The following is a 25,955-nucleotide window of genomic DNA, read 5'->3' as shown; positions in this document are numbered from 1 at the left end:
TTCACCAAACAATCAACAGAAATTCTGGAGATACTCTGTAAACACTATTTATGATATTCTGTAGAAGTTATGGTATGAAATAGAAAGAATTTGATCAGTTAATTTTTAGCTAGAAACTTCAGAAATCTGGAGTATTTATATCAGTGTAAACCTACCATAGTAAAGTCTGATAAGGCCACCATCTAAATAAAAGAAGCAACTATAAATTACAGACAATAGAAATAATAAAACAGTTCCAGCTACTACTTACTTTAATTTATTTGATCACTAGACATGAATGTTTCTTACAGTGGCATGTCCCTAAACCAAGGTGGACGTTAATGCACAAATCACAACAATAGATCTTGAATCACGTAGAGGTCGGACCAGGTAAGGGTGACTGATTTCCTGTCCTGAAGAACACTGATGAATCAGATCAGTTTTTCAACCGTTCAAAAGTTTCTGGCTTTACATTATTGAGTTCACTTTTTTTTAATGAATTACAGGTTTATTGAAAAAGGAGATTAAATTCCCCTGGTACATGGAGAGATTTGAACCCACGTTACTGAAGTGATGATCAAACATCACTTGTTTGCCTGAAATTTATTGTTTTTAACAAGCCTGTGATTATTCTGTTTCACCTAATCTTCATCACACCTCATGAACCCTCCATTCTGATAAAGTGGTCTGACTGTCGGTTCAAAGTCCAGTACTGGATGATCCACAATGAAACCTTACAATGACCAACCGCATTATTTTCAGCCTCTGTGACAAATTCTGTTCCTTCACCGCGCTGTTTCAATTTGACCCACTGGCAAACATCACACGAATTTAATTCAGTGCTAACCTTCCATGGCATTTACTGTTACAAATAACATTCATTTGACTCCAATCTGTCTGTTGCTGGAAATTTCAAACATATCTTACTACCTCTAAAGTATATTCCAATATATTGGACAGCCTCACACACTATAAATTTTCCTCAATGCCTGCAAGCCTTAGCTTAATATTTTATTATATCCTATTCAACCAACAAACACTGTTGGTTTCCCAGTGCACCAAGATGTGAATATCTTCATGCCCTCATCTACCCTTAAATTCAGCAACCCATCATATTCTTCCAACTGTGGACACTAATCTCTTCTGCCGACCATTTTGCGACTATCCTGGCATCAACCTATGTCCTTAATAATAGGAAATCCACTACCCTGGCTCTGCACTGACATTTCTCCATCTCCTACACCTCTCTTAGTAACCTCAAGTCACCAGTCTGATTATCTATTTTGTTTGTTTATGATTATACACCTGTGAAGCATCTAACAATCAAACACGATGAAATCTGCAGATGCTGGAAATTCAAACAACACACACAAAATGCTGGTGGAACACAGCAGGTCAGGCAGCATCTATAGGGAGAAGCGCTGTCGACGTTTCGGGCCGAGACCCTTCGTCCTGACAGCGCTTCTCCCTATAGATGCTGCCTGGCCTGCTGTGTTCCACCAGCTTTTTGTGTGTATTGTAAGCATCTAACAATGTTTTCTTTGGGGATTGGCTATATACAAATGCAAAGAATTGTTAATGCCAGATGAATAGATTCATTAAAATGATCAAGTGTACATGAGCCTAATCAGGCTTGGAACAAACAATTAAAGGAACGGAGGGCAGAATGCAAAGTGGAAGGAAAGAGTCAATGCTTTTGATCTATTTTTCCTATGTATAAATTTTGCCCCTTTCCTTTTTTTATTGTGCTGACAGATAGTTTGGAGGAATACTCTTTATGGTTTTGTTTCCAACTCTAGGGAAACACAAAATTTGAGCATTAAGCTGAGTATTAAAGGTTTAGGTTAAACACTAAAATGTATAAGAAAATTTATTCTGCTCAGTATACTTTGAAGGTCTGAAAGCAGAAACACTAAATTTTTTAAATGGATTTCTAAAAGCTTCCTCTGATTGTGATAAATTTCTCTATTGAGTTACTCCATCAATTATGCCATTTTTATTCCAGAAAGAAAGACAAAGGATAATGGCAAAAAAAAATTAAAGTGCTATTTGAATTCAAATATGCGGAGACTTCTCCACCCCAATACTGCTACTTCTTCCTTGAAGGCATTTTCAGATAGTTTCCAATGCATTTGAGGTATCACTTCAATCTAGCAAGCAAGTGAACATTACAGAAATACAATAATTTCAAATACCCATTAAAATGTAACTTCACAAAGCATTCAGGGTCATGCAAACACAAACGCAGCAGGCCAGGCAGCATCTATAGGGAGAAGCACTGTCGACGTTTCGGGCCGAGACCCTTCGTCAGGACTAACTGAAAGGAAAGATAGTAAGAGATTTGAAAGTAGCAGGGAGAGGGGGAAATGCGATGTGATAGGAGAAGATCGGAGGGGGTGGGATGAAGCTAAGAGCTAGAAAGGTGATTGGTGAAAGTGATACAGAGCTGGAGAAGGGAAAGGATCATGGGACGGGAGGCCTCAGGAGAAAGAAAGGGGGGTGGGGGGGGAAGCACCAGAGGGAGATGAACAGGCAAACAACTAAATATGTCAGGGATGGGGTAAGAAGGGGAGGAGGGGCATTAACGGAAGTTAGAGAAGTCAATGTTCATGCCATCAGGTTGGAGGCTATCCAGCCGGTAGATAAGGTGTTGCTCCTCCAACCTCAGTTTGGATTCATTTTGACAATAGAGGAGGCCATGGATAGACATATCAGAATGGGAATGCGACATGGAATTAAAATGTGCGGCCACTGGGAGATCCTGCTTTCTCTGGCGGACCGAGTGTAGGTGTTCAACCTGATGGCATGAACATTGACTTCTCTAACTTCCGTTAATGCCCCTCCTCCCCTTCTTACCCCATCCCTGACATATTTAGTTGTTTGTCTATTCTCCATCTCTTTCTGGTGCTTCCCCTCCCCTCCTTTCTTTCTCCTGAGACCTCCCGTCCCATGATGCTTTCCCTTCTTCAGCTCTGTATCACTTTCGCCAATCACCTTTCCAGCTCTTAGCTTCATCCCACCTCCTCCGGTCTTCACCTATCATTTCGCATTTCCCCCTCCCCCCACTACTTTCAAATCTCTTACTATCTTTCCTTTCAGTTAGTCCTGACGAAGGGTCTCGGCCCGAAACGTCGACAGCGCTTCTCCCTATAGATGCTGCCTGGCCTGCTGTGTTCTACCAGCATTTTGTGTGTGTTGTTTGAATTTCCAGCATCTGCAGATTTCCTCATGTTTGCTCAGGGTCATGCAAACGCAGATGTCAAGGGAAAGTTGATTCCATGCTCCTTTGCATTACTAACTCTCAAACTTGCACGAAGAAACTAATCTCCCATTTGAATGCAGTTTGCCATAAATTCCAATGTGTTTCTTAATCTCACTAACAGTCCTGGTTCTACTCACTCCAAAAGACAGATATATCAAATCAACAAAGCAGCCCTGCACATGCCTTTGTAAAAAAGATTCTTTTTTAAAAAAAAAAGCACACATTTTAAATACTGTTTTGTTCTGATTCCACATTTACTCTAACCACAGGTCTCCTATAATCACCTTACGTTAAGTAATTTTACATTTGAATCACAATAAAACTTCCAGCGGTGCAAGACAAACCACTTTATAATGGCACATTTGAGGTATAAATGAGAATGTCTATAAATTAGCTTTACCAATGGATATTGAATTTAAAACTGCATCATTGGAACACTAAAAGAGACAAGAGACAAGATTTGTCAGCGTATCCTATCTATCAAAATAATTTCCTGTTCTCAGAAACATGCATACATTTGTTTTCCGCTTTTATCTATGTAGGAACAATAGCTAAGCATCAAACAGGAGCAGGACAAAACATTTCAGTGCTGTGATAAGTTTGACGCACTTTTCAGTTAACATGATTAAGTCAAATAACTGAGTGGAGAAGGGCTAATATTAGTATATCTAATTTTTCTTAAGGAATTAAAATCAGGTTGGTACTATGGAAGGTATACACATTAAAAGCCCTCTTCGGTCAAGTGGCTTAGGTTGGTGGTGACGGCAGGCAAGTCTGGGGAGGCTAATTCAAGAATTCCTCACACCTGCTGCTGGAAGCAAGAGTGGATAAGGCAGGAAAGCATGGACCCTAGCTGTCTAAAATAAAACATAGTGGTGCTGGTCGCAGTGCAACACTGAGATTAATGTCCAGACAATAGGACATTAACAGGAAATCAAAAAAAAAATACTACTACTGGGTGGAAATACTAAAACATTAATAGAAACTGCTAGAGGTACTCACTGTGTCTGTGAGAAGAGAAACAGAATCAGGGTTTTATACAAGAGAACAAACAACTGACATTAGTACACTCCATCTCATGTTGCTCAAAGTTCAGTGGGAAAGGTCACACTTTCATTTTACATGGTCGGCACAACATTGTGGGCCGAAGGGCCTGTGGTTGTCTATGTCCTATTATGCATAAAGAGACAATAACTGACAAACACCAATGTGTGAAAGACAAACATGGAAATAAAAATAATACCACAAATATGAAACATAAAGAGTCCTTGAAAGAGAGTCTGCAGATCATAGGATTAGTTCAGAGCAGTGGTGAATGAATTTATCCTCGCCGGTTCAGGAGCCTAATGGTTGAAGGCTAATAACTGTTTCTGAACCTGATGGTATGGGATCCAAGGCTTCTGAACCTCCTGTCCAACGGCAGTAGTGAGAAGAGAGGTTTGCCTGGAGAGTGACAGTCTCTGAGGATGATGAAGCCTTTTTGTGACAGTGCTTCACCACGGTCTGAAGTCTTCTCTGTTCCTGAGCATTGGTGTTTCCATCCCAGGCTGTAAACCAGATAGGAGACTCTCCTTTGTTAATGTATTGCAATTTGCCAACATTCTAGTAACGGGCCGAATGCACACAAACTTCTATCAAAGTAGAGGTGCAGTTGTGCCTTCTTTGTGATGACACTTATGTGCTGGTCCCAGAACAGATCCTCTGAAATGCTGATGCCAAGCAACTTAAAGCTACCAACCATCTACATCTCCATTCCCAGAGAGAGGGCTGTGAGAAAGTGGGGCAATAGTGAAGGGTGGAGGCGAGGTGGAACAAGAGCTGGCAGGCGGTACCTGCATCCAGATGATGAGGGGTGTAGGAAGCGGATAAGGGCAGGAGGAGAGTGGGAATGATATCAAAATCCAGGAGGTGATATGGAATCACCTACTTATTTTTTTAGTTGTAGAATACACCTACTGTTGCTACTTGGACACGTCTTCAGTGATGAGCCCGAGGTCGTAAGATGTTTCGGGCCTTTAATCATCAGACACCCTCGCCTGGGCGACCCAGCCGGGGGTGATCAGCCCCTGACTTGTGTCCAAGTGGTGCACTAATCCACAGATTCCCCCCCCCCCCCCCCCAGATCTTCAGCCACTGCGAGGCCTTTTCAGCGCCTCCATAATGTTCTTGGTGGCTCTTCTGCACTGTAGTCCTTTAACGCCAAGGAGGTTAAGAGTCCGCTGTAATGAATAGCCAGCAAAGCCCTGGCAACCAACTTCGACTGGCTCACAGCGAGCTCTCCAGCCATTGCTCCAGCATTATACAACAACATCTGTGTATTTAGCCCTCTTGCGCTCGTTGGCCTCTTCAATCTGGTCTTCTCAAGGAACAGTAAGTTCCAGCAGGACCACTTGCTTTGTAGACTCCAATATTAACAGCATGTCCGGGCGGAGCGGAGTGGCTGCAATGTTCTCTGGGAAATTGAGCTGCCTCCCTAGGGTCGACTTATAATTGTTAATTATTTACAACAGCAAAAATAAAAATTAAATTTATTATAACAAGCTGCCTGGTGAGTAAAACAGGACATTGCTACACTGGTGTTCAGTAGATCAGGGAACATTACATCTCAATACAGGCCCTTCAGCCCACAATACTGTGCCAACCTATTAAACTACTGTAAGATCAATCTAACTCTTCCCTCCGGCATTGCCCTCCACTTTTCTGTCATCAATGTGCCGCCTCCATTCCCCCAGAGAGGCCTGTGATAAAGTGGGGGGGGGGGGGGGTGGCAACTATAAAACAGAGAAAGGGAGGGGTGAAGCAAGAACTGGCAGATGGCGGCTGCATCCAGACGATGAGGGAGGGGTAGTCAACAAAGTAGACAGAGCAGCAACTGATCTGGAAACTTTATGCAACATAATATAACATTTAAGTGTTATAGTCTAAAATTAAGCACTGCTTACAGGGTCCAATTAATTTTAATCCTCACCCTTCATTTAAATGGTTTCCTAGCTAGAACTAATGGCAATGCTTCAGATGGGATGGAGATGGAAGAGCAGGAGGTAAGCATAGATGCAGTGAGATCCCAGCTGGGAGATAAAGGGAATGCTGGAAGTGGGAGAGGGAGAGAAATTAAAATGGTGATCAGCATAATAAATTTAGAAGTAGAGATCAGCTTCCCAAAACTAAAATTAAAACCACTTCTTCCTTTATTTTATTGAAACATCTGCTCCAACTGGCAAGGATGGTGCAGGGGATGCTGGACAAATATATGACAGCAATGGGAATTCCTTTTTTTTCCCTCCCACTTCCCATTACTAGGGACACAGAACCACACTGTAATCATCCATCTGTGATCAGCTAAGTTAGCTCTGAGCAGGAAATGAACCTGACCTGGCTTCCAGGGTTAGACAACAACTCTTTCAACCATTAATTCAACTTGAATCTTAGCAAAGACATAAACAGTGGAAAAGATCATTCACTGATCAATGTGGGATCAATAACTGATCAACTTTTTGGAAACCTCTCACAAATCCACACAATTCTACACATACAAAGTAACTCATTAGTCCCCTGTTGCTCAATTAATACTCTGCTGATCTATCCAGTCAAATACGCAGGGATTGGGTAAAAAAAAAGTGTCTGCTGAGAACTGCGAAGTATTATTTCTAGATGCTATAGTGCATAATATTTATTTCAAGAGAATCTAGCTAGATGTGCAATAATGTGCTTGTTGATTCCTTAATTCTAAGTATTTTACTGGGCTTTTGTTTTAAGCATACTCATTATTCTTGTACCCAAGTTATCTTTGCAAAGTATATTTTAAGAACAGATTTGTTGCCTTGTGACTTACAACAACTTGTGTTGCTTCAACTCACTTTTGCAAAACAGAGGCAGATGATGTGAGTCACTCTCAAACAACAAACTTCTGCATGAATGACACTTAAAATTAATTTTGATATTGTTTTAAAAAGTTCTAAAATCTATTACAGCATAACGACATCACAGATTTTTTAAAAAGTCTCCTGTATTTCATATAAAACAGCTGAACTTACTGAGTTACAATTACTGCAAGTCCAGACAGATCTTGTTGGTATTTTACTCAAACTGAAACACCTACGAATACCATCGAGACAATAATATGAGCTCATCTTACACAATAATCCAACACATTTCCAGAAAATAAATGAATATAATTACAACTCACCAGTAGCCTAGATGTAGCTGTCTGCCTGAGAAAATTCATTGTTCAGTATTTCATGTTTTGAAGGACCAAATCACTTTGAAGCTTTTCAGACTTTAAAACAGACCTATACTTGTCGGGACATTGATTCCAATGTTCCTTATCTAGTAGGTCTCTGTAGATATCATATTACACTTCAACTTCTGCTTAAGTATTGTGAAGAACTGACACAGTTCTCTTTCATTACAATCCTCATAATCAAGAATCTTTCTTCTTATTATTCCACATGACTAGGAAAATAGTTTTCCAAGGTTGGAAGAAGAGAAAATAAAAGTTAAACGCCTAGTATGTCGATGTTATATGAAATGATCAGAAAACAAAACATTCAGCCAGTTATATATGTCAATAGAACTGGAAACATTACAAAGCACAGCAAACTGTACTTTGATAAATTCACTGTCTATTATATTAAAATAATAAGATTAAACTTTGAAACAATAACCGCCCAGAGCAAAGTGTCATACAACAACAAACCTCCAACTCAAAAGTCAAAGTACATTGATCAATCAGGATTGAACATACAAAGATTGTGAACTACAGCAATAAAATGAGGCCACAGCAGAAAAGCATCCATAACATAGAATCAATAAATTTCCACTCTGAAATCCAAGTTACATCAAACCTCAAAACTTAGTTATGCCACCATCCAATATCATTATTCAAATACCTTGGAGACTTATCAGGTTGGAAATAAAAATGAACAACTACGTTCCCAATCATAAGAGATTAAAATTGCAAAGATCCTGCAGATGTGTGCACTTGTATGATTTATAATTGAACACTGAGGCCTTGGGCAGTCAGGCTCAACCATGGATATTGCGTCTGCTGATTAGATACGCAAGCTTGGCAGTACAATATGGAGAGCAAGCTCGTGCCCATGTAGCCCTCTCCAGGCATCTGTTGAACCTAAAGGAATGGCAAAGACCAATACAGTTTGGTAGCAGCAGTGTCACAGGAGTTGCCAGTCAATGCTGAACTCAATGTAGGACTGCCTTAGGGACTCCAGCTCTGGACTTTTCTCTCCGGGTTTACTCCTGAAGCCTTCCCCATGCGTGGGTATAGCCACAAGGCAGCGGAGGTTTGAGATCAGACTTTCCCTTTGCCTAGGTGAGCTGCCAATCACGACTGACGAGCCCCATCTGCCCAAAACTGCCTATAAAAGTGATCTAATTATCACTTCCCAGCGGTGCCTTTGAGCTCTAACTTTGTTCCTTGGTCTGTACTCCTGTACACCAACCATTTCTTTTCTTGCCTCTCAAAATGTACCTTTCTTTTTCCGTTTAATTGAGGTAACAAAACATCAAATAAGAATGCTACGTCTATCTTCAAATCAGGGAGTTGATCACATCAGACTATGCCTTTATTACTTAGTACATTTCCTGGTAGGCATACCCTCAGGATTAAGGATGATTTGCTGCCACACCAGTTTTGAGACCAATGTGGGAACTGCAGACTCTTCCACTGACGGGACAGGAGGTGCCTGATGGATGGGCAAGTGGCATGTCCCTCTTGTTATTTGCGTAGTGTTCTGTTGTACCAGGTACTCGAGGTTATTAATTCCTGAAAGCTACTTCTCCAATTTGAGCAGAGAAGGGCCAGAAATTTCCAAAGGCCAGTGGGGAATGCTGCATTTCTCTCTTTGAATCTTTTCTTCTGTCGGCATGTTAATCGCTTCCCACGACAGAGTCAGATGTCATCTTTGGGAGCTGGAGTCAGCAGTGAATAACATGCCCTGCCCAATGGGAATGACTGAATTTAATTAGGGCCGCAATACTGAGAATGTCGATCTGGGAGAGGTCACTGATGCTTGTTGTGTTGAACCTTCCAATGAATTTTGAGCATTTGTAGCATCTTTTTGATGCCTTTGACTATCGTTGTTTCCAGTCTAAGTCTCAAGAGGTATGTTTGTCTATTGTTTGTACACATAATTATGATCAACAGACTTCATTGCTATGATTACCTGTCAAACGTCTATGTGCAGATTCAACACTTATTACATAATTTCCTTCTGTAATCAATTGTCTCTTATTTTGGATGAATTAAATCACCAAAAATAGATTGCCATGAAGATTTTATCAATATTTTTGTCACTAGCATAAATTAGTAATGTTGGTAATATATTAAATGACATTAAAGATTCATTTACTGCAAAGGGATATTTTCAGCCTACTGTCTGGATACAAGAGCAGAAATGTGGACTGGACACCTGAAAACACCTTAATGAAGTTTGTTGCAGTTTTAATTAATGGGCAGGTGGGGCGGGGTTGGGGGAGGATTTTCTTTCATTGAATGGATTCCATTTGTTTTGTGGTCGTCTATGGGGAAGACAAATCTTAAGGTTGTATATTATGCATACATAATTTGATAATAAATGTACTTTGAATCCTTTGAATTGTTGTGTGAAATTGTATTATGCTGAAAGCAATGATAAGTAAAATTGAAAGCAGGAAAACAGGCAGGAAAACAGACAAGAAGGTATAAAGCACATGAGACTTTATTCCAATAAGTTCTTAGAAATGAATTGAACGTTAAAAAGCCAGTATCATCTATGTTAGAAATGCACTTTCTAATTATTGAAAAAAAACAGGGAGATTTACCTTGTGCTCTAATAACAGGAAATCTAGGACTTTCAGAGATCTTTTAAAAGTTCACAAATTATTGCAGCCATACATTTCTTGAGTGAATGCTGTCAAACTCCAAAATCATTCTCGGTTGATCTGTCAAATCCCGTTACCTTACCTACACCAATAACTTTCAGACACTCATCCCAAAACTGTCAGAAGTCAGGGGTCCAGATGTAGGTGAACTCCATTTCCATAGCCATTGTTCTTGCTATTTGCTTACCACCTTACTGACAGTTCTCATAAATAAAATTAACAGTTTTAAAAAGATGCAAGGAGCAGAAACTATACAAGTTGTATTGCTTGTATAATTTGATTAATTTACTGATCGCAGAGTATTTCCCAAAGCTCTGTTAACACCAAAAGTTAAATGTTATATATGTAAAGCATTGTAACTAATGTTGACTTCTTCTGTTCTACAATAAAATCTTATATAATTATCTATAATAAAGCACTTTTCAATGTTAAATTTAGATACAAGAACTTAAATAATAGAAGCAATAACAGGCTCTTTCACACTCATGCCTGCTTCATTGCTCAGTGAGATCATGACTGATCTATTACCTCAGCACTGTGGATCTGCGCCAGTCCTACACAGTTGATTCTAAAAATAATCTATCAAGCAACTAAGGATTACTAACCTCTAGGAGGAAGGAATCTCAACTTGGTCTTTAGTGAAACAAATTCCCCCCAATTGTGAGCCCCTGGCCTTTGGTTCTAGACACAACCAGCAAAGGTCACATCAACCCTGCATCTATCTTGATGTACTCTGTAAAAATGTTGTTTTAATGAGACCATTTGCCACACTTACACTCTCTGAACTCAAAAGGACTATTGTAGCGTAGCAGAGAAAGTGCAGTGCAGGTAAACAGTAAGGTGCAAGATCATAATGAGGTAGACTTCATCCTAGTAGAGGACCATTTAATAGTTTTATAATAGTAGGGTAGAAACTGTCCTTGAGCCTGGTGGTAGCTGGTTTCATGCTTTTCCATTTTCTGCCCGATGAATGTTTGGGGTGGGTCGAGTTTTTGATTATGCTGGCTGCTTTACTACGGCAGCAAGAAGTAAAGACCATGGATGGGAGGCTAGTTTCCTTCATGTGATGGGCTGTGTCCACAATTCTCTGCAGTCACACACAGAGCAGTTGCCATGCCAAGCTATTCTGTATCCAGAGAGAAATGATTTATATGGTGCATTGATAAAAATTGGTAAAGGTCAACAGGAACATGCCAAATTTCTTTAGCTTCCTCAGGGAGTAGAGGCGTTGGCGAACTTTCTTGGCTGTAGCATCGATTTGACTGGACCAGGACAGGCTCTTGGTGATGTTCACTCCTAGTAACTTGAAGCTCTCAACCTTAACACCACCATTGTTGTAGACAGGAGCATGTGCACCCCCGTGCCGCCCCCCCCCCCCCCCCCGCAATTTCCTGAGGTCAATGATCAACTCTTTTGCTTGGTTGGCATTGAAGGAAAGGCTGCTGTCACGACACCATGTTACTAAACTCTCTATCTCCATCTGTACTCCAGCTCATTGTTATTCTAGATAGGGCCAACTACAGTGGAATCATTTGCAAACCTGCAAATGGAGTTAGAGCAAACTGTAGCCACAGCTGTGAATGTACTGAGAGTAGAGTAGGAGGGCTGAGGATGCAACCTTGTGGAGCCACCGGTGTTGAGAATAATGGTGGCAGAAGTGATGCTGCATATCCTTACTGATTGCAGTTTGTTGGTCAGGAATTTGAGGATCCAGTTACAAAGGGAGGTGTTGACTTCCAGGATCCAGAGTTTGCTGATGGGTTTGCTTCGAATTATAATATTGCAGGCGGAGGCATAGTCAATAAATGGTCATCTAATGTGGGCATCTTTACCATCCAGCTGCTCCAGAGATGAGTGTAGGGCCAGAGAGGTGGCATCTGCTGCAGATCTGCTCCAGCAGGAGGTGACCTACAGTTGGTCAACATTGTGTTACAGGAATCACCCCTCATAATTATGATCAGGGAGACACAGAGAACCTGTATTTAGCAACAAGTAATTTCATTGTCTCAACGGAAGAACGTGTGAACTTACACAACCGGCTGGTTTTCCTGACCTTCCTTGAACAGTCAAAGAACAGAAAAAATAGAATGCTGTTTAAAAAGGAGTTTCTGCTGCTGGCCACACATTCCTTGTAGCCCCATTTCAAATCTCCACGTCCGTGGGGCATCTCACATCCACAATAGTTGGTATTCTACAGAGTTGCCAGCACACTTGAAGAATCTGCTTTTGTATTCATTCCTTACCGACTAAAATATTGCATTCCAATGTGATTGACTGTAGGTCATGTGTCTGTCTATTAACACCTTTTTATTGGCTCTGCTCCAGTTCAGCATCCACTTATTGCCCTCTTTCCAGCAACTGACAACAGGTAATTTATAGCTGTTTGTTCTCAATCAGCCACCAGCTGAATCATGCACAGCAGGTCCAGACTCCAACAGTCAAAAACCTGCATATTATATCCAACCAAAGAACATCTCACAACTTTTTATTTGCAAATTATCTTTAGTCCAGCAGATTACCTGAAGCATTGTTGTGTCCTCTTTAAAACACTGATCATGCCAAACAACTTAAGCTCACGAGAGCTGAGAATCTTCATAAAATGGCAGCCTCCATCCCCAAGCATACAGCAAGAGCAAAGACAATTAGCCACCACTGTCCTTGATTCATTTGAATTCACTGATCTGTAGACAGTACACAAGTAGGTCTTTCTGGCCAACAGTTCTCTGCAAGGCTGGAGTTAATAACCAGCCTCTAGAAGCCAAAGTCGTGGAGTGATAGTTGTTAAAGCACAGTAAAAGTAAAATCTGTTGACATTCAGGGAAACCTCTCCAATACTTGGTGTAGATGCCAATAATATCAGCTCAAAGCAAGGCTATCAGAGTTTCTCACAGTAAAGTCTTATGCCCAATCATTTTCAGCTTCTTCAGTGATGCAACTTCTATCAGAAAATCAGAATTGCAGACATTTAATGTTAACTGAACAGAGTTCAATTCCACTTGGACCAATTTGTTAATGCAGCAGTCTATACCTACATCCAAGCATGGACTGAATAGTAACAATATTCACTGCAACCAAATGCTAATTAATGACCACTCCCAGGAAGAATCGAATGACCGGCACTTGGAATTTCTTGTCACTACAATTATTTGTGAAACCCAAATCCTAAGTAAATTAATTTAGAAAACTATATCCCATTTTCATCATCAGTGACTGGAAACATCACTAGACCAGTGACATGGATAGCCTGGCGACAAGAACAGAGACTGGGCATTCCGGTATGCACACTCAGTGCTCATCTTCTCTGTGATGTTTACATCCAGCGAGAGAGGAGAAAACAAAGAACAATCAAACCTCAAAACTTGGATTATACTGGCCTTAATTCAGAAGGTCTCATGATAAAATCAACCAAAATATATTTAAAATTTTGGATTTACATTACGTAGTTCCTTTATCAGCTTTCAGCGTCACACTTTTAATGCAACTCACTGATGCAAAAAAATTCAGTGATGGGACAAGTGAAGTTATCCCCTCTGATTTAAGAGCCTGATGGTTGAAGGGTCATAACTGTTCCTGAACCTGGTGGTGTGAACTGAACGAGTATTTAGCATCATTCTTCACTGAGGAGACATCAGCAATATACCGGACATTCAAGGGTGTCAGGGAAGAGAAATATGCGCAGTCACAATTACGACAGAGAAAGTACTCAGGAAGCTGAATAGTCTAAGGGTAGATAAATCTCCTGGACCAGATGGAATGCACCCTTGCGTTCTGAAGGAAGTAGCAGTGGAGATTGCGAAGGCATTAGCAACCATCTTTCAAAAGTTGATAGTTTCTGACCTGGTTCCGGAGGACTGGAAGATTGCAAATGTCACTCCACTATTTAAGAAGGGGGCAAGGAAGCAAAAAGGAAGTTATAGACCTGTTAGCTTGACATCGGAAGTTGTTGGAGTCGATTGTCAAGGATGAGGTTACTGAGTACCTGGAGGCATATGACAAGATAGGCAGAACTCAGCATGGTTTCCTTAAAGGAAAATCCTGCCTGACAAACCTAGTGCAATTTTTTGAGGAAATTACAAGTAGGCTAGACAAGGGAGATGCAGTGGATGTTGTGTATTTGGATTTTCAGAAGGCCTTTGACGAGGTGCCGCACATGAGGCTGCTAATCAAGATAAGAGCCCATGGAATTACGGTAAAGTTACATACGTGGATAGAGCATTGGCTGATTGGCAGGAAACAGAGAGTGGGAATAAAGGGATCCCATTCTGGTTGGCTGCCGGTTACCAGTGGTGTTCCACAGCGCTCCGTGTTGGGGCTGCTTCTTTTTACATTGTAATATCAACGATTTGGATTATGGAATAGATGGCTTTGTGGCTAAGTTTGCTGATGATACAAAGATAGGTGGAGGGGCCGGTAGTGCTGAGGAAACAGAGTCTGCAGAGAGACTTGGATAGATTGGGGGAACGGGCAAAGAAGTGGCAAATGAATTACAATGTCGGAAAATGTACGGTCATGCACTTTGGTGGAAGAAATAAACAGGCAGTCTATTATTTAAATGGGGAGAGAATTCAAAGTTCTGAGAGGCAACGGGACTTGGGAATCCTCGTGCAGGATACTCTTAAGATTAACCTCCAGGTTGAGTCAGTGGCGAAGAAGGCGAATGCAATGTTGGCATTCATTTCTAGAGGAATAGAGTACAGGAGCAGAGATGTGATGTTGAGGCTTTACGATGGCACTGGTAAGACCTCACTTGGAATACTGTGTGCAGTTTTGGGCTCCTTATTTAAGAAACGATGTGCTGACATTGGAGAGAGTTCAGAGAAGATTCATTAGAATGATTCCAGGAATGAGAGGGTTAACATACGAGGAACGTTTGACCGCTCTTGGACTGTACTCCTTGGAGTTTAGAAGAATGAGGGGGGACCTCATTGAAACATTTCGAATGTTGAAAGGCATGGACAGAGTGGATGTAGCAAAGTTGTTTCCCATGGTGGGGGAGTCTAGTATGAGAGGACATTACTTGAGGATTGCAGGGCGCCCATTCAGAACAGAGATGCGAAAAAATTGTTTTAGCCAGAGGGTGGTGAATCTATGGAATTTGTTGCCATGGGCGGCAGTGGAGGCCAAGTCATTGGGTGTATTTAAGACAGAGATTGATAGGTATCTGAGTAGCCAGGGCATCAAAGGTTATGGTGAGAAGGCGGGGAAATGGGACTATAGGGGAGATTGGATCAGCTCATGATGAAATGGCAGAGCAGCCTCGATGGGCCAAATAGCCAACTTCTGCTCCTTTGTCTTATGGTGTGGGTCCTGAGGCTCCTGTACCTTCTTGAGACAGCAACGAGAAGAGAGCATGGCCAAGGTGGTAGGGGCCCTTTACAATGATGTTGCCTTCCTGCAACAGCACTCTGTGTAGATGTGCTCAATGGTGGGGAGGGCTTTACCTATGGTGGACTGAGCTGTATCCACTACTTTTGGCGGGATTTTCCATTCTAGGACACTGCTGTTTCCATACCAGGCCATGATGCAACCAGTCAATATACCCTCTACCACACATCTATAACAATTTGTGAAAGTTCTCAATGTCATGGAAAACATTCACAAGCTTCTAAGGAAGTAGATGTGCTTTCTTCATAATTGCACTTACATGCTGGGCCCAGGAGAGACGCTCTGAAATGATAACACTGAGGAATTTAAAGTTGCTGACCCTCTCCACCTCTGACTCCCCTGATGAAGACTGACTCATGGACTTCCGTTTCCTCCTCCCGAGTTCTATAATTGGCTCCTTGGTCTTTCTACATTGAATAAGAGGTTGTTGCTGTGGCACCACTGAGTTAGATTTTCAGTCTCCTTTCTATATGCTGATTTGTCACCACCTTTGATTCAGCCTACCACCGTGATGTCATCAGGAAACTTAAATATGGCGTTTTGAGCAGTGTTTAGCCTCACAATCATAAGCACAAAGCAAATAGAGCGGGGGGTAAGCATGCAGCCTTGAGGAGCATTTGTGCCAATGGAAATTGTGGAGATGTTGTTGCCAATCCCAACTGACTGGGGTCTGCAAGTGAGGAAATCGAGGATCCAATTGCACAAGGAGGTATTGAGGCCAAGGTTTTAATGCTTATTGATCAGTTTTGAAGGCATGATAGTATTAAATGATGAGTTGCAGTTGATAAGGAGCATCCTTATGTATGCATCTTTGTTGTCCAGATGTTCCATGGTTGAGAGAAGAGCCAATGAAATGGCATCTGCTGTGGACCTGGTATGATGGTAGGCAAATAGGAACTGTTCCAATTCCCTTCTCAGGCAGGAGTTTATATGCTTCAACACCAACCTCTCAAATCACTTCATCACAGTAGATGCAAGTGCCACTGAATGATAGTCATTGAGGCAGGTTACCACGTTCTTCTTAGGCACTGGTATAATTGAAGTCTGCTTGAAGCATGTGGATACCTCAGATTACCAAAGCAAGAGGTCAAAGATACTGCTGAACATTCCAGCTAGTTGATCAACACAGGTCTTCAGTACCTGGCCACATACCCCATCTGGGCTGGATGCTTTTCCTGGGTTCATCTTCCCAAAAGGTGCTCTGACATCGGCGTCAGAGACTGAAAGCACAGGGTCATCGAGGGCTGTGGGAGTTTGTGAAGGTTCCTCCATGTTTTGACGGTCAAAGTGACCACAGAAGGCTTTGAGCTCATCTGGGAGCGACACCTTTTTGACACCTCTGTTGCTTGTAATAGTATTCCAGCCCTTCCACAGCTGTCGAGAATTATTGGTCACTTATTACTGTGTGTGTAAATTGGTTTAGTGATGTTGATTGATCTGACTTCAAGGGTTTTGATTATTTTTCTAACTTTGTTTCCCAGATTTGAGTTAGCCCTGATGCCACCTCACTGTTCTTCCTGCACCATTCCACTGACATTATTGACCCTCAGCTTAGTCTCCATGATTTCCTGCCTATTCTACTGGACTTCCTGAGGAATCATTAAGGTTGCAGGAAAAGCCTGTGCAAATATCCCACAATTTTTGTTTTTTTTCCTCCTTTTCTATCAGTTTCAAATGTCCTACTCGGCGGATACTCGCAGCTCAGAGAAACTGTTGCTTGTTCTGAACTCGTGATGCCCTCGCTGCAAGGTTAAGCAAACTTCCAATGGTAGAATTAAGTGGCAGCCCTGGCCAGAACTATGATGATGATAAAGTACATCATTTCAAATTTAGTTTGAATGGGTGAGTAGGAAAAGCATTAGTCACCATCATTCCTAATTAAGTTTATAGTGAGGGAAATGTGATGAGTGAATTTTTCCCTCATTCATAATGCAAGGACATAATTCAGGCCAATTATAAATTTAATCTAGCTGGAACAGAATCCTCTTAACCAAATAATGGTTCATTAGATGGTAACAGCCTTATCTGAAGCTAAGACTAATTGAACACAAAGTCATTTTCCACTCTACTGTATACAGCAAGGAAATATGGCCAATAAAACTGAAATGCTAGGTCTTGACGACAAACTAGTTACGTGGTTTTCCACGGAACCCTGTAGTACAAAGCCATATAATGAATCTCCTATGGTGTGTAGTGCAGAAGAAAACAGTAATCTTTTGACAATAAACTTCAACATCATTACATGCATGTAAGTAGCTTTGGTTTAATGAGATGCCATTGCTCATGAAATCCATTTTGTAGCATAAAGGGGGGGGGGGGGGGAAATCAAAATTCTAGCACCATGTTTTTTTCCTCTCTATTGCTCCTACACTAACTACACATTCTGCAACCTCCACCACAGCAAAAGAAATACAAAAGAGTTTCATAACACTAAAAGAAAGCTATTCAACCCATCTATCTTCACCATTTTTGCAAAAGCAATCCAGTTATTCTCATTCCTTCTATCGACAATAACTGAATTTGCTTCCATTATCCATTAGGCAGGAAATTTCAAGTCAGAGAATTTTTCACATTACCCTGGTTCTTTTGCAAATCATTGCAAACATGTTTTCTGGATTTCAGACCAAGACAAAGGAAACAGTTTCTTCTTATTTTGTCTAGACTCTTAACGATTTTAACATTTTAACAAAATAACCGTTCACTTTTCCTGTTTGGGAATAAAAAAATGCTCAACTTCACATCAACTTCAATACATCCACTAAAGTCAAGTTGCTCATCTCAGGAACGTTTTACCGTATCCTCTCTGGGAGTCTAACATCCTTCCGATAGAGCAGTGAGCTCTCACGTCATTGCTGTTGTATGATAACCTCTCATATCCTTCCTACAGTGTAGCAACCACAATAGGATATAACATGTTAGATGCAGCTACACAGCTGGGATTAGCAATAGCCACCTTGCTTTGGATTCAAAGTTCAAGTAAAATTATCAAAGTATGTGTATGTCATCATATACTTCTTATTTTCTTTCAGGCACTCACAGAACATAGAAATACAATAGAATCAATGAAAATCTACAAACACTGACAAACAACTAATCTGCTAATGAAGACAAATTGTGCAAATAAATACATAGATACTGAGAATATGAGTTGTAGAGTCCTTGAAAGTAGGTTGTGGGATCTATTTGGAGTTGAGGTGAGTGAACTGTTCCTGAATCTGGTGGTGCTGGAAATAGCATCTACAATTTTTTTGAAAAACGTTTTTCAACTGACCTGCCACTTCAGAGACTGGTAAATATATTGTATATTCCCGGCCACCTGTTCTTTCGACACCTTTCAGATTATATTCTTCATCTTAGTCTACTCAAAAAAAAACTGTTATCACTTAGCATTTTCCTGTGTTAAATTTTGTTTTGCATAAGTCTGCCCATTCTGTCACCATTCTGTATTCTCCTGGTCTATCATGAGCCATTTCACTAATAGTTATAATTTCAATTTATGTTTCATGTTCAAATTTTGAAACTAACATAACACGACATGATCACAATGCTGGATTAACTGCCAGCTAATTTCCAAAAAAATATTTCACCCAGATTGAATTATTATTAAAATCACCTTGTTTTCTGTTTTAAAAAAAGGAAGATGCTTTGTTTTAGACTCGTGGGAAAATTACTTTAGGTGGTTATTTTTCCATATTTCGATTAGTATAATGTTTGAATGACTAAAAATCAATTGCTAAACCAAATGTACTGTAGCTGCTAGGGCCCAGCCAAGATTAGAATGTGCCCTAAAGAACGTATTAGTCATTAAATCATGCTTTCATTTATTTCTGTCACTCAAAATGGCAGGCAAACATTGCACTGAATTAACGTTAACCAATATCTAAGTATTCAAGGAGCATACTCCAGCAGGAGTAGTGTTAGGAATGCCAAATACTTTAAAAAAAAATGTATGGTTGTGCTATAAATATTTATTGAGTTGGTGATGCATATAATATATTAATCCTACTCACAATATCATTGAAATTTTTATTTGAACTATCTATATTGTTAGTCTACTCATTATGTATATGTAAAAAAATCATTTAAAAAATCCATTTGAAAGATTCAACAGAAACAGTAAAGTGTAAGTAATAAGATATCTTTCTGTGGCATTGCAATCAAATTTACAATGAATGATCATAAGGGTCCCCATAAAAAAAGCATTCCTAAAAAAAATGGGCCTCAATTGCATGTATTGTCTCGGTCCTATAACTCTTAAGTGCTTCTATGAAAATGAAACATTGGATAAACTTGTTAAACTGTAATATGATTTACGTGGATTTGTAGAACATCGTTAGCAAAAGCACTGGAGATGAAAAAGCACTGACTGCTCTACCCAACGTTTTGGACTATCAATAAATCTGATTTCTTTAATCAATAAATACATTTGCAGTCCTGACTCACATAACAAGTTTGGATATGGACTGATTTCAACCCCAATACCAGTAAGTGGGGTTGTCCATAATATTTGCTGTAACTCACCTGAATTTGACAAATCTATCAACAGTCATGCTTTTCATCTTAAAAGTCTTTCACCAAAGTTATTCTATAAATCCAGATAGATAATACTGTAGTTCAACAAGTCCAACCAGTGTTCCATTTTCTCAACCACATTTACTAAAGCTTGCTTTATCTTTGAATGTTAATTACCATGACGTTGTTAAGAGCAGATGGTCTCATCATGTTAAAGATGCACTGAGGTGGATTGTGTCTACGATCTTCAATTTTGCATTGAGATTTATCGCATCAGACAATAGTCCGCAAGCTCAACAGAAACTGTGAACAGTGCCCTCTGCAGCCAAACGTACTGCCACTGCTAGATTCATTACTAAATGCAGTAACTTTTTAACACTTTCAGCATTAGGTTTTGCAATTTCCAGAATGTACCCAAGTTTTATTTCTGTAGATCCTTTTAATGCTCCAATGGAGAATATTAAATATTAAACAATTCAGGAATAAATGTGCCTTACAGAGTCAGCATGTTTTATAATATATTCTGGTTAAAATTAAAAACCTTCAATAATTTATTTTACTGTCCATTATGACAACCAATAACTCAAGGACATTTCGACAACTCATTGTTTTCACGAGACATCAAGTCAGCAGACAGAGAATCCATTTCAAGCTACTGATTATGATTATTCATTGAAAATTTTCATCTTCACTCTGAATTCAGAGAAATTCTCCCTTCCACTTTTCTCCCAAATAAATGCAAACAATATTCACTGGACCAAGAGAAATGAGTATTTATTCTGAATCACTTGATTGAAGTCCTCTTCAGAGAGTTGCAATTAAATTAATCACCTTGTTTGTACAATTCAACTTAGAAAATAACACACTGAACAGTGAGCTTCTGAGAGTATGGGCAATGTCTGTTTATCACTTTGATCACACTGTTTTGTTGTTTAAAGTTCATTCTGCTCTACAGTTTAGTTATTCAAGCTTCTGTTTCACAGTTAGAGGTCTGTATGTGATCAGTCCACTACAATTTGAATGATTTCAGCCTTGAAATATCTGCATAGACTACAACATAGCCAAAAGTGCATCTCCCTTCGGTGGATAGGATTAGCTACAGTTATAGAAAACCAAGTTATCGCGCTATGCCCAGATAGCAAATACTGAATGGTTATGAAAACTACAAAGGAAAACATTTTCAACTCAAAATGAACAAGCTCATTTATTCAGAATCGAGGCAAATCCAGCAAGAAAGAGTTCTCGGAATCTCTTACTTCCCCGGTGCAGTTCTGTAGATTTCCCCCTGTGGCGCTGATGGAAATCCTGTCTTTGTCTGCTGGCTGGCTGGCTCTATCTGAACACTGACATGCCCACAATCCCTCACCAACACACTCTACAAAACAAGGCTCTTCACTAATTGTTTCACTGAAAACTGCTACCATAAACTTGAAATGCTGTTTATTGACTGGGATCTTTAGTAATTCCAGTGGATCTTGAGTATGATATACTCAAGGATAAACAGGAATTTCCGCAGAGTTTTCCTGTTCTTAAGAACAGGAGCAATTCTTTTTTTAAAAAATAAGGCTGCCTGAAAATCAATCCAATAATTCAGGAACATCTGAGCAAGCATTATCACGTTTCCAAATTCAATGTCGGTCAGTATTCCAATCCAAACATCCCAACATCTGGCTAAAGTCATGAGAATAACTTTAACATGACACTTGTAGATGATTGTCTTTTCCAATCCAGTCAGTGAAGTTATATGAAACCTTCAAATTTTGGAAGGCCAAAGTCTTCTTCAAAGGGCATTGTGTTGATAAAATTACCTGCAAATCTGTTTCCATATGCAAGCAGCAAACATTATCAGGCATTGTGAAATATTCAATTGTTCTTTACTGTAGACAATAGATAAATCAATATACAAAATATGCTATAAAAAGTCACAATTCACTGCTATTACATAATGAAATTATCAACATCTACAACATATATTTATAGAGAAACATTGTAACTACACTGTGCCAAGTTTATATTAAATTAAATAATTCTAGATTAAAAAGTGAGTCTCAGTATTGTTGACAGATCTACTAGATTTTCATTAAGTCATATGGTCATCAAAATTGTCTGTTATTCAGTATAACCTAAATGTAATCCCAGATCTAAAGCAAGTTCAACAAACGGATTGTGAATTCATCATATGATTACTTGAAAAGTACGTTTCTTAACAAATAAAACTACTTTTAATATATTTTCAAAGCTTGATATGTTTGCTTCCATTTTAATCCCAGTACTTATTTCAGCCACTGTAAATGTTTCAAAAACATTCAAATTTTTATCTTCTGATTTGTTGGCACAGGAAACTTTCAGTGTGATTTTTCAGCCAATTTGATGACATCCTTATTGATGAATGCCAAAAATTCCTCCAAAAGTTTCCCAAGAGAAACTGACATGAGTAATGGGAGTTGCTAGCACTTTCGGATAGTTTTCACTAGCAAGTGTTGTTACCTACCAAAGGCCTTAAAAATCTAGGACATGTTTTTAAAGCCCCACATTGGGAGTATAAAACTTGATCAAGATGCTACTTTTAGTCTGCACTAATATATCCCAAAGTATATGTTGATATTTCTTGGCAAAATGGAAATTGAACAAAGTCGACCTCACAGCCTAAGATGGTGAATACCTCATAAGAAGTGCAATATTTTGCAAATTAAAACAACATTGTTCATATTCCAATAAATCAATACATATAGAGCCTGAACTGAATATTATAAAGGGTTGACTTCTGGATTGGTAACAATCCAGTTGTTAAACCTATCATTGGGAAATGATCCTTTAAACAGGAATACATTTCAGAAATTTTACTTTTCATCAGTGCAAACACTACTTTTATTTATGTTATGCTATTATGAAATATCTGAAAAATTAAGGTTTAATGGATCTAATTAATCAATATCTAGTAATTTTTAGCATAATCAACTTAACCAACTCATACTATTTAAAATATGTAATAATAAACACTTATATATAATATAAAATCCAAAAAAGTGTTTTTTTACATCAAAATCTTAATCTTTTGAATTCATTGAAACAGCTTTTCTCTGACAACATTTCTGCTCCAACCAATCAGGCAGAACCCATTACTAAACCCTGAAACCTTACAAATAAAGAAAAAACTGTATTATTATAATCCTCAACAACAAAACATTTTCCTGAATTACAAATCAAAATTAATCATTCTGAGTACCTTATTGTAATACCATAATCCTATACCTCCATTGCCATTACTCAGCAAGCTCTAAGAAAGCACTATCTAAAAATTCATCTCCAGTTCCAAATGTGCCATCTAGTATTGTCAGCATATCTTGTTCTACCTTTGAATGCATTTTGGAAGCAAATTACGAAATATCAATACCACTTTTACCAACGGGCAAAGATACCTACTTATTCACCAAAACCCAACAAGACTACAGATAAAGTAGGTTGGAGTAAAACAGTTATTTCCTGACATTAAGTATCAGGTAAGGCAATGTGGCTGACACCTTGAAATTTATGCTGCTTTGGTTTTTTTTACATTTAGTTCAAGTTTATACTTTAAAGTTAGCACATTATCAATGGATACAATTTTCTAAGCGTGAACATATTCTGATTTGCACAACATTAGGCACTTCCAATGAGAGAACAGAAACAAATTGTTGACAATGAAGTTCCACCTATCTAAATTGTGGATCTGAGGTGTCCCACAAAATTTACTGTGCCTTTCCCAATATCTGAATTCAAATCAGCTCAGCCTACTGCTGATCAACTTTATCAAAAGAAGATCAAGACAGATAATTGGAGTTTCCATTAGGCTTCCAAGGTGACACATTCAACAATGAATAAATCAATTATTACTGATTAGAAATATATTTTCTGAATAATTGATAGAATATAGGACAAGGATTGGAGAACCTGACTTGGGCTACTCTTCTGACGATTGCTTACCCTCCTGAATCAAATATAGTTGGAGGGAAAAAACATGTAATTCTTTCTAAATCTATTATTTTTCAAGCCCTAGTACTGAAGATAGTCCCATAAATATACTATCTACATCACAGAGATTGGACAATAGATAGCATTGATAACCTATTTTGGAAAGCTGAATCATTTTAGTCAGTTAATGGAGTTGTCTTTGCACCACCTCCCTTACCAGCTTACCTCTTGACTCAGCATTTTTTTGCACATGATATGGTGAGAGTTTACTTCATTTCAGGCAAGCAGTATTCACTGGACTTCCTATAGAAAGTGCTATTGCAATTGCACTTGTACACTTCCAATCCCCATATGATGAAAGAAAGAGATCTGCTTCACAACCAGCAACACTCAGTGCTGAAAAATACGTACAAATAAATTATTTTAGAAAGAATTTACTTACAGATGTGAAGTTTGCTTTTGTCTGGGTCTGGTTTTGATTCTGTGCTTCTTGCTCTTGAAACTGTAAACCTGCAAGGTGTTTCTCAAGGGCCTCCCAGTCCATGGTTGGGAGCTGAGGTTCTTCTGTCACAAAAGTCCCTGAAGTGGCCACAACACTACTTGATATTCGCAATGCTTTTTGCAGCTTTGGAAGAGCCTCATTTCCTTTGCCACGTACTTTAGTTGGTGCTACATTGCCATTTTGCTTAATTTCACCTGGTGTAACAACAGAAGGAACTGGAGGAATGACTTTTACATCTTGAAACTCCTCTGCTAAACTCCTGTTGGCAGTTTTAACAAAGTCATTGTTCTCTGAATAGTCACCATACTCATTTTCCCACTCTTCTATCACCTTCTTTTTGTATTCTTGATAATCCTCATCTGCTTCATAGTCCCCCAAAGTGGCAAGATCCAGGCTGGGTGAGGATTTACACTCCGAACATGGTGTCACTTTGTTGGAGCTTGATTCGGAACTTGTTCGACTACATGAGTCACTTCCCAAATCCATACCATCTTCCCTGTAATCCTGGGGAATAAATACAAAACAATTCAATGGAATATGATTTTTGATTACACGAAGTACACTGCAGACGCTGGGGTCAAAGCAACACGTACAACAAAGACAAAGGGTCTCGGCCTGAAACATTGACTGCTCGTTTCCACGGATGCTGCCCGAGCTGCTGAGTTCCTCCAGCTTGTTGTATGTATTATTTTTGATTACCTTTCCATAATGTTAAAATATTTACTTGGACTAAAAACACTTTGGAATGGATGGCAAAACATACTTGCTTCCCCACTCTGATTTGCGATTTGATATGAAGGAAGTGAGTTTCCTCAAACAGTAACATTTTGTAAATGATTTACTGGGAATTTCTATACCCCCGCCATCACAGCTACACCAAATTTCATATCTCCTATACAAATCACATCATTAAATTTAATAAATTACAGATACTGTAAAAACCAGTATTAAAAATGCTTGGATGTAAAACAATGTTTATATTACAAAGCAGTAAACAAAGTTTATTTTGACAAGTTAACTATTACTATAACATTTTTCATTCATATCAGCTATCAACATTTATATCAATGTTTGTCAAAATCTTAGCTAAATCTCTTTACATCTCTACAATAAAATGTTAAAAGGTCTCAAGATTTAAACCAGCAATGTGCATTTATTTTGTAAATTTGAGTCAAAGATCACGTATTACATATTTATAGACTCGATGGTCCATTTGCAACTTTTTTTGCTAATGTGTTTAATTTGCTAATGAAACCTCAGGACCAATGATGTGCCAAATAGAAAACAATCTTTTGGTTTGTCCCAATCACTCCTGTTTGACATCATCATTCATTTGCATTCAGAGGCTGTATTGCTGCTAAGAAACCAATGCTGAACCCATGTTGCACAACAGGTTTGATCTAAACCCAGACAGGGGCATTCATCAGAGAATTTTTTCACACTAAGCTAAACCAGAAATCTAGTTGTAGGGGAGAAACCCAATCA

General features: G+C 39.2%; 1 protein-coding gene across 6 annotated transcripts in view; it reads right to left on the bottom strand.

Moving 5' to 3' along the window:
* The window catches only part of schip1 (schwannomin interacting protein 1), an 878,565-nt gene that overhangs the window by 155,183 nt on the left and 697,427 nt on the right, over positions 1-25,955 (bottom strand). For 5 of the 6 annotated variants that reach the window (XM_073040992.1, XM_073040994.1, XM_073040993.1 and 2 more), the window contains one exon: positions 24,411-24,974. In XM_073040992.1, coding sequence (XP_072897093.1) covers positions 24,411-24,974 — 564 coding nt within the window. Of the gene's footprint in view, positions 1-7,427; positions 7,482-24,410; positions 24,975-25,955 lie in introns of those variants that run through there. The other variant, XM_073040998.1, reaches the window with a different exon arrangement.

Source organism: Hemitrygon akajei, chromosome 3 (assembly GCF_048418815.1).
Source record: "Hemitrygon akajei chromosome 3, sHemAka1.3, whole genome shotgun sequence".
Lineage (NCBI taxonomy): Eukaryota > Metazoa > Chordata > Chondrichthyes > Myliobatiformes > Dasyatidae > Hemitrygon > Hemitrygon akajei.
This window is presented reverse-complemented; position numbering and strand designations above follow the sequence as displayed.